This window comes from Struthio camelus, chromosome 3, assembly GCF_040807025.1.
Source record: "Struthio camelus isolate bStrCam1 chromosome 3, bStrCam1.hap1, whole genome shotgun sequence".
NCBI lineage: Eukaryota > Metazoa > Chordata > Aves > Struthioniformes > Struthionidae > Struthio > Struthio camelus.
Genome location: NC_090944.1, coordinates 132978250 through 132993439, shown reverse-complemented (window position 1 = coordinate 132993439; position 15190 = coordinate 132978250). Strand labels below are relative to the sequence as shown.

The 15190-nt window shown below is 38.7% G+C and overlaps 1 protein-coding gene across 2 annotated transcripts in view; it reads left to right on the top strand.

The window, feature by feature from the left end:
- Positions 1-15190, top strand: part of VRK2 (VRK serine/threonine kinase 2) — a 51122-nt gene that overhangs the window by 19477 nt on the left and 16455 nt on the right. For both annotated transcript variants that reach the window (XM_068940391.1, XM_068940389.1), the window contains exon 8: positions 6021-6153. In XM_068940391.1, coding sequence (XP_068796492.1) covers positions 6021-6153 — 133 coding nt within the window. The remainder of the gene's footprint in view (positions 1-6020; positions 6154-15190) is intronic.

The following is a 15190-nucleotide window of genomic DNA, read 5'->3' as shown; positions in this document are numbered from 1 at the left end:
CCTGCTCTTTGGTCCAATACAACAGGTTTGCTCAAGAGGAGATGAGTTGAGGAAGAATGAAAATCCTTTCTGATCTCATTCATGTATTTTGGAAAGGATATAGGTCATAGAGCTATCATACAGAAACAGTTGAGTTTTAACATGAATGCTGGCTAGTCCCCTGATCAGAGATACAGCTTCCCAATCAGATGCCCTTAATTTTCTTTCATCAGTCTTACTTCTACATTTGGATTGAACTGCTTGCACTGGTTTGAGGTTATGGTCCCTGGTTCCAAAGTGAAAAATGAATTGGAATTAAATTGATTGCACTATTGGGTTTGTTCCCTTGCTTCTTCTTGGCCTCAAAAGAACAAGAATGACGCAGAGTAGAAACACATTGGTAGAAAAGAAGGAGAGAGCAGAGAGTCCAAATCGGGCATCCTGGAAGCGGCATTAGACTTTGGGCCGCAGTGATGGCTTGACAATCTCATGTAACCATTTTGTAGCCAAGTAATCCTTTTGGAGTTTACAAAGGGGGCTGTTTCCTGGATAGGATTTGAAGAGAAGTAGAGTTAAAATTAAGGATTAGTTGAATCGCTACTTCAGCATTGCATTGAGCCTGATGTCCTCTTAACGTGAGATCTCTCAGAACATTTTAAAACACAGAGTTACTATTGACGTTTCTTTCTAAAAGTCCAGAAGAGGTATAATCTACTGGAATTATTTCTTAGATTTATTTAGGCTAAAGTTTGTACAGCACTCCAAATGATTTCCAATTCTCTTCTGTGGACTTTCAGCTGTAGTGTTAGTCCAATCTGTGAGATGGTGAAAGCCACTGGAAACATTTCACCCTACATAGACTCAGTCCTCTGAGTCCACTTGATGCTTGACTTTTTTCTTTTCATCTAAAATGTACAATAAGCTTTATTCCAGAACAATCAAAATGTTGTTCTTCTATCTTTACCTGTTACACTTTGGAAGATTCAGACAAATCTAACAAAGAATTTTAACTTTTTATAACACAACACTTCACAGAATCACAGAATGGTTGAGATTGGAAGGGACCTCTGGAGATCATCTAGTCCAACCCCCCTGCTCAAGCAGGAGCCTCTAGAGCATATTGCCCAGCATCGCATCCAGGCAGGTTTTGAATATCTCCAGGGAAGGAGACTCCACCACCTCTCGGGGCAACCTGTTCCAGTGCTCAGTCACCCTCCCAGTCAAGAAGTTTTTCCTCATGTTCGGATGGAACTTCCTGTGGTTCAGTTTCTGCCCGTTGCCTCTTGTCCTGTTGCTGGGCACCACGGAGAAGAGTCTGGCCCCATCCTCTTGACATCCTCCCTTCAGATACTTGTACACATGTTCACTTAACGTTTTTATTAATAATGTTATTGCTTTGCCATAAGTTTTTTTTTCTTGATGTATATATTTTGTGATACTTATAACTTCTGCTTTCTTGATGCTCTTCTCTCCAAGAGTTTGTTGCTGAGAACATTTCTCTCTTAATATTCCAAATGAGGTTTTCTCCATTCCTTTCTCAAATCTTTTGATTTTCCTTTTTTTTTCTTAGCATAGTAACTTTTTTTTTACCCTGCAAGACCATTTCATCTTTCCCTCTATTTTTTCCTAGAGTCTTGCTCCATTGTGTGTGTTCATGATAGAGTGTAAAAGTGAGAAAGTACAACTACCCTGTGTCTCACTCCATACCTCCTTCTTCAAGTGGAACAGCCTTCTAGGCAATGAATATAGAAATTAAAAAGAAAAAGGTTGGGAGTGGTCTAGAATCCCTTCACAGGCACAGACGATTTCTCTCCATCTCTCCTTTGTTTAATCCACTCTCCTCCTTCCTTGTCTCGCTTTCTTGACTTCCTTGATTTTGTGAAAGGTGCTGTTTTGTCCCAATCGCTGTATTTCAAATGTCCTACCCCAAGATGTTCTTCAGTACTAAGACTACCTTTATCCTGTCTTTTTCTGTAGAATAGTGTTCAGATTAAGTTGACAGCTCTATGGCTGTTAGCAACAAATCTGCCTCTTATACGTACAGATCTACTTAATTATTTACAGAGCATTGTATAAGCTTGATAATGGAACCAATTGGAAAGAAGATGTCCAAAGAAAACCTGAGTATCGTTATTCTTTCAGTGATAAATCACCTGTTATGCATACTTCAGGACAGAGCAAATACCATGAGAATCCAAAGTACCAGGCCCATGGCTTCCCAGATCAGTTCAATTATATATTATAGTATATATGTTGTAGGTGTTTTATGTGTTTAGCAGATCTTTAGCACTTCAGATATAAACCACTGTGATGAGGTAATCATGCACTAAAAAGACCAAAGGATTGGTAAATACTGCAACGTCTTGTTTGTGCAGATAGATAGTTATTTATGCCTGTGTGGCTGTCTGTTTGAGTAAGATGGACACGTTCATGTTTGCATGAAATTAAGTGCTAAGACTTTGGAAATCTGGCTCATAATCTGTAGTAAAATGTATTAATAACAGACCATGCTAAGCACTGCTGAGTCTAGTGCAAACTGAGATATGTTTTTACAAAACACTTTTTTTTTTTTTTTTAAAAAGCAAGACCTGAATAAAATTAGCGAGGTTAAAATAAGTAATTGGGAAGAGACAGTAGTGTATAATGTAACACTGCTAAAATTAGTTGTTCTAGGCTAATGTCATTGTTGTACCTTCCTGATCCTTGGTATCTTTTTTTTTTTGTTTGAAACATCGTGTGTGTCCTATTCTGCCTCTCTGTTATTTTGCCTTATTCATGTTTTGTTCTTATTATACAAAGCGTGCAGATGAAAAATAGTATGTGATATGGAAACACATGCCAACACTGTTACTTTTGTGTTTTTATTCTTCTTTAATGTTCGTCCTCTTTTTCCCCCTGCTTGTCGTCTTAAAAAAAAATTAGCTCCCCCTACCTGCCATGTTCTGAGTGAGTTTGGAAGGGCACACTGTGTTGCGTTATCAAAAAGTGACAACTAGATGTGAAGAACTATATATTTTAGGGTGAAAGTTGTGTAATTAGAACAGATAAAATCAAGAAAAGGATATTGAGAATAGCGTAGTCCTTCTGATAACGATGGTGGCAAGGTTGTAACAGTGCGTTGCTGGTTTTGAACAAGCTCAAGGGGACTGATTTTCTTGGTCCAACACTAGTGACCAGCTTCTAGAACAAACTGTGCTGCAGTCATAGGTGTTCTTGTTTATTGTATTTGTGTGGCTTAAGATGTCCTTGCTTCTTGGTTTACAAGTCTTGCCTCTTTCAGTCAAGACAGAATTGCTTAAAGCTACTTTTCACTTTCAGAAGGTTTTTTTTTTAGTATAAATTTAGAACAGCTCTGGTGAATTACTACTGAAGGTATTTTAAGCTTAAAAATGGTTTAGGAGCACACAGTTACCATCTTACAGATAAGATACAGTAACTTATTTGCATGGTTCAAATTTGACTAACATATGTTTGAGACTACTCTCTAGACACCCCATTAAGATGCTTCTAAAGACCAGCAAGGCTGGGTTGTCATATGGGAACAGTCTATCGCATTAGTTAGCGTTTCCAGCCCAGATGGAACCAGAGAGCTAGCAGAGATGTTTCTTTCTTATTTTCTCTTAATGGTTACATTCTCATTTTAGTATAAGATTTAGCCTGAATATTTAAGGGTTGAAGTCCATTCCGGCCAATTGTACATGCTAGACACCTACAGTCAAGCAAAATCCAAAATTTACTGCTTAGCCAGGGAAGAATACACCTTCTAGCCTGCTTACTGCCTCCCAGCCCACAAAGGACGTAGAAACTCACAAAACTTGGTATTATGGTAGCTCTAATTGTAACACTGACTGTGGGCTCAATTAGGACAGGTACTAGAGCATCGGGAGCACGTCAGAGAATGAATGCAGGAGAAAATCAAATCAGTGAACCCAGCAAAGTTTATGCCTTGTCCCAGATTTTCTAAACGTGCCCACGGTCTTTAATTTTGTCTCACAGTTTGTATAGTCTGTCAGGTGAAAAACATCATCAGTAGTCTTAAAAGCCATCACCCTGCAGGAAGTGAGTACTGCATCCTAGCTTACACGCTCCAAATAAGCACAGATCCTGCAGCAGAAACAGTAAAACCAAGAGACCAGCCATCCCAGGATTTGAAGCTGCCTGGAGCACAAACAGGAATCAGTAATTCAACAAAATGTGCTACAAAGTAATGCGTTAAGTTTTCTTGAGGGTTGTTTGTTTGTTTGTTTGTTTGTTTGTTTTTCTTCTACCAAGAGTGATATAATTAAATTAAAAGTGAGTGCCAGAAGAGTCTATAATAGACTTTTATAGGATAAGCTATTTCTTAGCTAAAGAGGAAAGAAAAACTAAGCTCAGAATAAGAAAAAGAGCTTTTCGTTATAACATAATGTGATTTTCTAGAAATGATGTCTGTATGACTTCCGATGGTTTAATTTCTGCCCCAGAGATCAGTTCTATTGGCAATATAATAGCAGTCCATAGTGTTTTTTGTTTTTTTTTTAATGAAAAATACCATACTTGAAATATTTCTAAAAAGCTATTACGTAATGTGAGAACTGGTCAGTGTAAGGGGGCAAAGGCCAGGTGGGAACGTGAAAATGAGAGTGAGAAAATAACCTATGGGATATTATGGGGTGGACAGATTGTGATAAAATTCCAGCTGCTTTCAACAAGTTACTGCTTGTCAACTGACCTCTAGTAGTTAGCCATGTGCATGTATTAAGTCTACCCCAGCTGGAAGGTAGAACATGTTAATCTGAACTTCATACAGTGGACTTGTGCCCTTAATTTAAAACACGTGAATGGCAGAATTGACCTGGATGCAGTGTTAGTGCACTGTTCCTGTAGCAAGATAGAGGCATAGGAGTCGGGTGAGTTGTTCAGGGTTGTCTTAACAGGCAGCAGAAGAGCCAGAAGTAAAATTCAGTTCTCTTGAGTGGCTCTACTTTCTGTTTTAAAAACCATGAAAGTGAGCCTGACGGTAAGTTTAGTCTGTTAATACTTTTTTTTTGCAGCAAAGCACTAAGAATATGGAAGTGCATCTCCCAGATATGACATTTGTGTCTGTGGGGTTTTTTTCCTGCTCTCCCTGATTACTTGGGTAGCTATAGTGAAGCTTCTTGGAAAAAATGACCTTGTCCCAAGATGTGAAGATAAATGTGGCAGAATGCATGAACTTGATGTGGTATACACAGTGGGGATCCAGCTTCTTTGTCTTAGGCTGATTTAATTCTGTAGATTTGTTTCAGAATAACTCAGTTTGCATTTTGGCTCTCTGCCTTTTTTTTTAAAATTCATATTGAATTTCAGAGGGAAACCTGAAATTTTGAATTTGGGAGTGATTTACTGAGAGTGCCTTTGGATTTAGAGTGTGTGTGGGGGGGGGGGGCAGGGAGCTGGTTTGTTTTGCTTGTTTTATCTTCCATGCTCTGTTTAAATAACTGTTGCCAGTGTGAAGTTACTAGCAGTGACACTCGTAAAGATGAGGCTACTGTCAAGACTAGTGCCCAGCAGTCCTGTGGTCACGTTCCCTGTTTGCCTTGCAGTTCTGTGTTCTAGGGGAAGCTGCTGCCTCTCATACTAGCTCTGTGGCTTTTACGTTGTTCTCTTACTACACAATTGTATAGTTGCGGCTGATGGAATCTTGGTATGGGGGTGCGGTGTGCGTGTTTTTAGTAAGGAGAGGAAGAGGTCCCATAAGCAACATGAAGATACATAAAAGGCATATTGCTGTTTATGATGTCTAGATGCCTACCTGGAGAGGAGAGAGCTTAGGAACAAAGTAAGACTGAAATTCTGCTCAACTCTGAAATAAGATAAGAGTATGGAAGTGGAAGGATTTAAATGGGGAGGGCAGCTGTTATAGCCCCCAGTTGTACATATTTTATCCTGAGGCACCATTTGGTTTAATAAAATTTAGATCTAAGGCTGTCCTTAACCTATCAGTTTCTTAAAGCTTAATTGTAAAGGTTATACTTTCAAAGGACAAAAGCGTTATTCATTTGTCTGTTCATGTCTTCCAGGTTTATCTTGCAGATTATGGACTTTCCTACAGATATTGTCCCAATGGGAACCACAAACAGTATCAAGAAAATCCTAGGAAGGGCCATAATGGGACAATAGAGTTTACCAGCTTAGATGCCCACAAGGGAGTAGGTAGGTTTCTTTTCTTTTCTTTTATTTTACTTCACTTCAGAGGAGTGATTACAGGATGAGTAATCAGGCTGTGCGAGCTATACAACAGAAGCAGTCATGGGGATTGCTCAGGGTTGATCCGACCCTTGGGTGGTGATCTCTTCTTGTACCTAGCAACGTTTCGTTGGTGCTAGTGGGGGGAGCACGATTAAAACTGAAAGGCTACTGCATGTATGGTACTGAAAGAGAGACAAAGATGACTTAAGAGAAGCTTACCTTTACACTTGATTGATTTATGTTGGGAGTACTGGTTTGTATTTGCTGTACTCTGTAGAGACAGAGGCAACGTTTGTTCCTGTTGCGTTGTCAAAGAAAAATGTTTCAAGTCCATGAAGAGGCCTTTATGGAGATCTGTATCTGAATGTCACCATCCATGTTATCGAAGGATATTTCAAGATGGCATTCCTTCTGCAAGGAGAAAACCTCTTTTGAAGCCATAAAGTGTTAACTTTTGAAATCTTTTTCCGGTAGCCTTTCATATATCTCACTTATTTAAACTCACTTTGATGGTATTGGAAACACATTTGCAGGTAAATTACATACATAGTCCTTTTATTGGATATTGATTATACTGCCTTACATTCCAAGGCAGACTTAATTCAACAATTCCCTAATTAGTTAAAGTCATAACCTATGTCTTGTATTCATTTACCATTAATTAAACCTTAGCTGTTTATTACACTGCAGTCCAAATCCAATAGCAGACCCACAGAGCCATGGAAAAGGGAATGGGAGGTCAATATCGAAAATATATGGTGCAGAGTCCCACTGATGGCTGCATTGTTCACAATCAATATGGTCAATGCAACGCAACTTTCTTAGTTGCTATGTCAGCAAGACAAAAAGTCAATTCTAATGTTATGCCAGTGAAAAATGGCGATTATTGAAAAACTTTGACTCTTAATACGAAACAGTGTTTTTGTTAACTTTTCTTTACCTTTACCCTCCCCCTCAAGATCTCCTAAAACAAAAGGAATGGTTTTATGTTGCCGGTTTTATGTTGCTAAGAGCACCGTGTCACAAGTGATAACTACAGAAATTTGTGCTTGTTAATAGCTGCTGAACTGTTACCTTAAACTAATACTTTCTAACGAGTTTTAGTTGGCACAAACAACTGTATATTATTGCTTTTTCTATTAAAAGGACCATTGACCATGTAATGTAGAGGGTCTTGATAATTTGCCGGCGCTGTTAAAACCTGCAGTCGTTTAAACTCTGGTCATTAGGAAAAATGAAATAAGACTGTCAAGTATTTGCCACTAAGACAATTGCATGATTTCACCTGCTAAAAAATGTTTTGTGGTGAAGAGGACATCTGATTCAGCCTCTTCTAGATCACCCAAGCATATAGTGCGTTTTCTGGAGATCTGACTCTGGCTGTTTTTCCTGGTAGCGTGAGACATGTGGCTAAGTACTAGTATTTTATGTAGGTGCTGTTGGAAGAATAGCTAGAGGTATGTGTATTTGGGATTCATCAATTGGATAGACACAACAATTAATTTGCCTAGTGGACGTGTAGCGTGCAAGCTAGTAGCATGCAAGTGTGAATGAAGTTGTTGTCTTTAGCAAACTGTGGGTTAGATTACCCCCTCAAGTGGCTGAAGTCGTGGCTGAATTGGTAAAAAGTGGAGGACTTCAGAAAAGAAAATATTCAGAAAGGTAGCTTGAGTGAGTTTACGCCAATCTCAGAACTGAAAAACTTATGATTGTTAATAGCTGCAGAGAGAAAAATCTCCAGATTATCTGTTGCTCCTGACAGAAAAGCCTGCAGAACATGATGTGAAACCTGGCCTGTTGCAGAGAATCCAAAGCATTCACGCTGAATGCCTCAGCTCGAGCTCCAGCTTTGTAACAGCCTGAATCCATTAAGGTCAAATTACCAGAGTTTCCCATTTGCAACAAGTCTCAGTATCCCAGGGAAAACATGCATCTGCGTTAAGTTCTGTGAGAGATTCTGCAGATCTAGATGGCAAAACACAGTGACTCTTTTCCTTCATCTTTTGTTGCGAGGTGTAGAGTTGTTGAGATGTTTAAAGACATTAGGACACTGCAAGTTTTCCACCCGTTGGGGCAAAGGTCTTTGCTCAACAGTCTCTTGAACTCCCGATTCATGATTGATTCTCTCAGCACAGTCTGTCATCTACAAAGTGCGGTGGGGTGCTCTTCTGAAAAGTATTTAAAGACTGCATTGAGAACCTTAATTGTGGTGTTACTCAATTTTTCAGGGTAGAATATTTTTGTATTTTAATGCTTTTTGAATATAGTTTAAGTTATTTTACATAGATGAGATCCTCTCCGTGGGGCTTTTCTTGAGTGTATGGAGTGACATAAATATGTCTCAACCCACAAAATCCCTGAATAGTACCATTTGTTGTATTGAGCTAGACAAATGAGAACACTGTAACTTGCTTTGTTTTCTATTTATAAAGTAGCTACCTGAATATATAGTTATTTGAGATTCATGCTGAAACTTAAAACAAAATTATGAATCTGTTGCTTTCCAAAGTGCTTCTTGGTGATGCTTGAGGTGGATAACCTCCTTCCATAAAGCCAATCAAATGTAACCAATTCCCACTAATTTAAATGAACACTGGTGTTTCACTAGTTGAATTGAGAGATTAACCCAGCTGCATACCTATTCATTCCCCAAGCTCTCTGTGGAGCTCCTCAATTGTAGAGGCTACACAGTCCCCTGAGATCCAGGACGTTTCCTCGCATGGACACTGCATCACAGCGCTCTCGGTGGTAGAATTAGTAGTCTGCGTTCTTCTTACAGTCTCTGGTAAGGGCCGAGTTGGACGTGCTGTTCTTAGGGCAGCCAATTGTGAATCAGTGTCTTCAGACAAGTTAGCTTAATGCATGCTGATGGCAATTGATGGTCTTGGTGGTTTGGACTTTTTTCTGGAACTGTAGAGGAATTCTCCCTGACTTAGGAAAAGCTGGGAGCAGCTGCCCTGCCTTGTATCTTGGCTCTTCATGCTGATTTTTTTTTTTTTTGAGTTTTTTAAGTTTTGCACAGTCCATTTGCACTCTGTTCCGTGTGGGGGGGCTCTGAAGGCTGCCGCAGTGCTTCTTGGAGGCTTCCAGACTTGTCAAGTATTTGCAAGAATTCACTGTTTCTTGCAAATTTTCTCAGTTACACCCCCTGTCTTTATCCAGTGTTAATTTTGAACCAAGTCATGGAGCAAGTGAAGGCTTTGCCACCAGATCTGGCCACACCATCAGCTCTCTTATATTCAGTGACTGGATTTCTTTGCAGTCTAGCGTGCGGCTGGTAAGGGGCACTGAACAAGGTAACACTTTACAGGGGATTTTTAATTAAAACTCATTTTACTTTGATGCAAATTCCGTATGACACGCAACTTCGTTGTTAGTTTTAACATAGCATTTAAGTGTATGAGTATAACCTCGAATTCATTTTTAAAGACCATACTGTATAAATAGTATTACATTTTTGTTTTTTGCTTGGTAGTTAAAGAGAATTATATCTGCACCCAGTATACATTTAAAAAATTGTTACATAGTGTTAAAAAAAATATTTGGATCAATGCATTTTATGGATTTTTGCAGATTTTCTACTCACTGAGGCATGCAGTCAATACCTAATTTCTCTGGAGATACACTGCACTTAACATATTGAGTTTTTTTTAAATACTCTAGTCCTGTGCATTGAGTGCATAAGACCAGTTTTAATTTGCTGTCATTGATGAACATAAGAGTATGAACTATCTGTGTTGAATTCCCTCCAACATATATTTTTTGTTTGCCATATATTTCAAGATAATTCTCCTCTTCCTTTTAACAAACATGTTTCATAATAACTGCTGGCAGTTTGGTTGTCTGTTGCAGTGGGTAGTGAACCTGCCTAAATTCTTGCAGAACTGACATATATGTTTAGAATAATAAAAGCTACTTAAGGTACTGGGGTGATTTTTGGCAGGCTTAGGGGTGCGTAGAACATCTGACAGTTTGCATCAATTAGTGCCAACCACTGGTTGTCGTGCTTTTTTTTTTTTTTTTTTTTTGTTAATGAGTAAGTTTCCTCCCAAGCTGGTTTCATTGAACAAAAGTTTGTGGTTTTTTTCTTTTTCTTTTTCCCTTATGCTCTTTTTTCAGGCAAGACAGGTGCAGCTGTCTTTGATACAACCTATTGGCAAGCGCTTTGTGCCCTTCACACTGAGTTGTTGCAGTATGTGCTCCTTGAGGTCCATCAGAATGCTTGCACACCATGTTTGTACTGCACAGTGCAGGCATCAGGCTGATCGCTGGGAAAGCTGTGCAGTTTTTGTTCTTGTTTTCCCTGCTGCTCTAACAGAACCGTTGCCTTTTGACATTAAAAACATAGCTCAGTGCTTATCCATTTTTCTGTTTCTTTTACTTGCAGAGGTTGACTAGAATATGTGCAGGGTTCGTTTTATGAGGAAGGTTGTGCAAGAATATTAACACCTGAGCCTGGAAAGAGATTCTTTCTGAACCTACATGTCTTCCAGAGTACTTCAGCTCTAAATGGCTCTAGATCTAGAGGTATATTTGGCGTTTGTCCATGTATATTTAGCAGTCAGAGGGAGCCTGTTGGTGTGTTTTGTTGGTCAAATGAATTATAGATCTGCTGCAGTTTCGTATGTGTTTCCCAAAGGCTGTATGCAGGACAAGTGGTAACCTAAAAATAAAAGGTGAGTGTAATGTGTCATGAAAAATGGGCAGAACTTTGCAGTGCAAAGTAAAAATAAAAAGATGTTTTAGTCTTTGAATGTTGGATGGGTTGGAAATGTGTGCCCGTGAGAAGAGGGAGCAGAAAGTTATAGTAAGTGAAAGGAGAGTCAGGCTTTGGGAAGGAGACGGAAGAAGAACAAATAGGTTCTTAAAACTTCCCTGTAAGCTTATTCTGTCGTGCTGAGAATGCATCACAGCTTTCCAGCCCAACTGATAAGTGTTCCTTAGAATTGGCTATTTTCTTTAATTTTGGCTTCTCATTTTCTAAATCTGAACTTCCAGGTTAGTGAACCTTATGGCTACTTGTCAGCACCTACTTGTCAGCCCCCTTACCTCCATGATTTTTTCTACCACACGGATGTGAGGGAGAAGTAAAACTTTGTGTCTCCACTCTCTTGTAACCTGTTCTCTTTACTGCTAACCGGGGACCTTTTACTTCCAGCTTCCATCCAGGTACCCAGACCTCTTGCCACCGCTGTTTTATCACACGTGCAGATCTCTTGCTGAAGTTCCCTTGCATCTTCCCACTTTTCTACTCTATACACTTCTCCGCACCAAACCAGGCCCCCAGACCTGTTGCTTTCAGTGCATCGCATTTCACTGGTCCTAATGTTTTTCTCTCTTTGCCCGTATTTAGAAGAAATAAGTCCTGGTGCTGGTTCCACTCTTGTTTTATGAATGCCACAGGGCAGGTGCAAAACTTAGGGGGCTCTGCAGGTAGGTACTGCCAGTCAGTGGATGTATGTAATTGCTTTTTTGGAGGTTGTTATTCTTAAGATTGAGAAGAGTTTGCACGTGGATGGAGTTGGTTGCTGAGGCTATTCTGATTGTCCAGTACAGTTGTGGTATTTTGAAGAAGTTTGAGGATCACAGTTGGGAACTTGCGGCCTGTAAGTCCTGCTGGCTCACAGTGTGCTCATAAGTTTGGGCAGGTGGGGCAGAGGCAGGAGTGTTGCAGCTTCTGTGACTCATGAGGTGACTTATGTGACTCCTGGACATCCGGTGAGTGATAGGACATTGCTGAGGTGTGGGCTACTGGCCAGCCTTGATCCTGGCTTAGAAAGGGCATGAGCCTGCAGGATTAGGAGGCACATATTGTCAGAGCGGCACCCCCGTGACCGCCTGGCACAGCCTGCAGGGAGGTGATGGAACTGCGGGGTAATCCCTGCTATATCCTCCCTGCAAATGAATTCTGAATGTTTTATGCCCATCAACCATGTGAAGAGTTGAGCGTGTAGCTTCAGGATTCAAGTTTGGGGCACTGGCCACCGTTGACATAGGAGAAGTTGCTTATTGCCATTCCCCAGTTTGAATTCTCTGGAAGAGCTGCTGTGCAAACACGCTTTTTGGACTATTTTTCTTTCCAACATTCCATGCCTGCTGCCGGTTATTATGCAGTGAATACGCTAGCAAACAAAGCACCATGCTAATGATGCAGAACTGTATGGGGTGTGGGGGGGAATTGCCTCTGGCCATTGCAAGCAGTTGTCCTCCTTGAGACTGGATGAATCTGTATAGAATGGCCTACAAGTATTAAAATTTACTTCTTCTCTCCCTTTAACCATCCGCTCTATTTAGTTATTTACTATCCTGCTGCAGTGAATTCCTCAGATTGACCAGGACCTGGGGGAAGGGAAATGCTTCACTATTTGCTTCTCTGATCTCTTCCTTCCTCCTGCTCCTAATACAAGCACTGATTTGAACAAGTTCTTGGGTTTGTGTGGTTTTATCTTCTCAACGCTGAGTTTAAAAGTTCTGTTACTTTTAGTTCATTGTAGATTAAAACACTGTGATGATACGTTTTTGGCCTAATTGTATTTCTCTGTAGTCATGTTAACAGTCCTTTTTTTATAGGCTTTTGAATTAATGGTTATGGTATATGAGTTATATTTGTTTGCGAATTAATATGAATTTGTATGCTGATAATGTCATTAAGAACTGGAGGTTCCACTGCATGTTGACACAATAGAAGCAACTAAAATGATCCTTTCTATGCACAATTTCCAATCTAAAGAAACAGAAGTGGTGAAATTATAGTGTAACAGTACTAATTAAAAATAATAGAAAAACATTTCATCTCTGTCACTCATTAGCCTCCTAGATCTTTACAAAGGGCTTGAGAAAGTTAGCTTAATAAAAGCCATAGAGGAAAATTCTCATTTTTATATGGCTTGAAGATGAGCTCTGTAGAGCATTGTAGTGTTGAGAGCTTCGAGTGGCTGGTGTGGTATCATTTATGTTCTATTTTGAAATAGTCATCTGAATTTATATTAGGACTCAGCTAACTGCCAAATTTGGTATAGAGAAAGACATACTATATCCTCTTCTCAGTGTGAATTGCTTGTTACATTATTCTGAGTTATTGTCCAACCCTATGCCTGCATGTTGAGTATATGTGTTTGCATTGTATATAAAACTTCTTAGGGCCTGACTGTGATTTAATTGACATGATTGTTAATTCATTAACTTCACTGGAGTTGTTCCTGATTTATCTTTGTAGGAGTGAGTACAGAATCAGGCCTTAAATCTTCAAGTAAAAAAGTTAAACTATAAAAATATTGTAAAATAAAATATCACCAACATGGTCCCTTTAAGTAGTATTTCATATGAGGCTAAAATACAAAAAAAAAAAAACTGATTAATAGGAAAGTAGAAATCAAATATCTACTTTAAAAAAACATAAATTTTTAGTCTACTGAGAAATTAAAGAGAATTTGATTTAAATAAGTATTATTTTGAACATATACTCCTGTAATAGTGATAGGTTATCAGGCAGAATTGTTTTGTTATTGCTTGGCTATCGCATTTAAAATCAAGCCAGACTGAGTTCCTTTAATTCATGCCTATCAAGAACTCTTTCAATCTCAAATTGTATTACCAGATTTTTTTCAAATCAAAACCAGCTGAAATACATGTATTACAGTTTAATATGAGATGAAGATCTGTTCTGTTGTTCATAGATCATATTAATTCATTAAATATTATGAACTTTATTTATTTATTTATTTATTTACAAGGATCAAAATTATTTAAAAAGTTGAGGAAGCTAGCACCTCTAATACTGACCCAAGAAAGGAACAGGAAGAAAACTAGTCAAGTCAGATAATCACATGTTGACATTTTCATGTGGATCTATGAAAAAGCACATGTAAATGTCTTGTAGTAAACACTTTCAGGTGTCTTGATGGATGGAAAATTCCCATATCACTTTATCTCTCTGTAAAACATGTTCCCTTTATTTTTAGTGATATATAGCTTAGTTACATGTATTACTTTTTTGCCTTCAGCTGACTAATACGGCATTAGGAATGCATTTGTAAAGTCTTACTCACACATATGCCTGACACAGTAGTCAGGAAATGGACAGAAGATCTCAATGTGAATTAGAAGGTAATTAGACATGGCCAAAGTAGGTAAACTTTACTCTCTGGATACTCTTTCGCCAGCAAACTAGTTATCTTAGGTTAACTTCTGAAATCTAATTGACTTACTGTTATTTACAGCCTCATATCAATTCCTCCAGGAGTGAAAAAAAAGTGGTCCATTGTAATTTTGATAATTTTTCTCAAAAGGCCACTTTGTACGTAGCCCATCGTATACAAACAGGTGCCAGAAAAGCATTTTGTGAAAATTAGAGAAGCCACAATCAAAAATGCTGGCTTATACGGTTATAATCTGGAATTGCCATAATGGAAAAAGAAGTTGTGAACACATGTGTATGAATGGAATTGTTCCACAGTTAACAGGAGATTTATGACTGAAGAAATTGCTACAGAGCAGCAAGTGGTAGAGATTGTGTTTTTATTTTAACATGAGAGCCAAGTCTTGCATTAGGACACTGTTGAATCTAGTGCAGGAAATAAATGACACCCAGGGGATAGTGTAGCATTCTGTTAGATTGAAGGGCCTTTAATAATCCGATAGCCTAATAGCAGTTAAGATAGAGAACGTGTAAGAACTAATCTTGTCTTCTGCTTTTATAGTAATAATGTGTGTACGGTAACAAGAAACAGTTATGATATGTTGGCACTGTAGCTTTTAGCGGATGACTTCTTAAATTAAACGATAAGTTTGCAGAGTGACTTTCTGGAATTTATTTAATGAAGATCCATAAAATATGATATCTATTTACAACTGGATTAACAGCACTATACTACTGGTCTGGACTCTAGGAAAAAAGAACCAGACAAATCTGAAATCTTCTTTCGTTTTTGGAGAGTTCAAATTCCTTTTGGAAAATTATGAATTTAATTTTCATGTCTGTTTTATCTTAATCATGATTAGT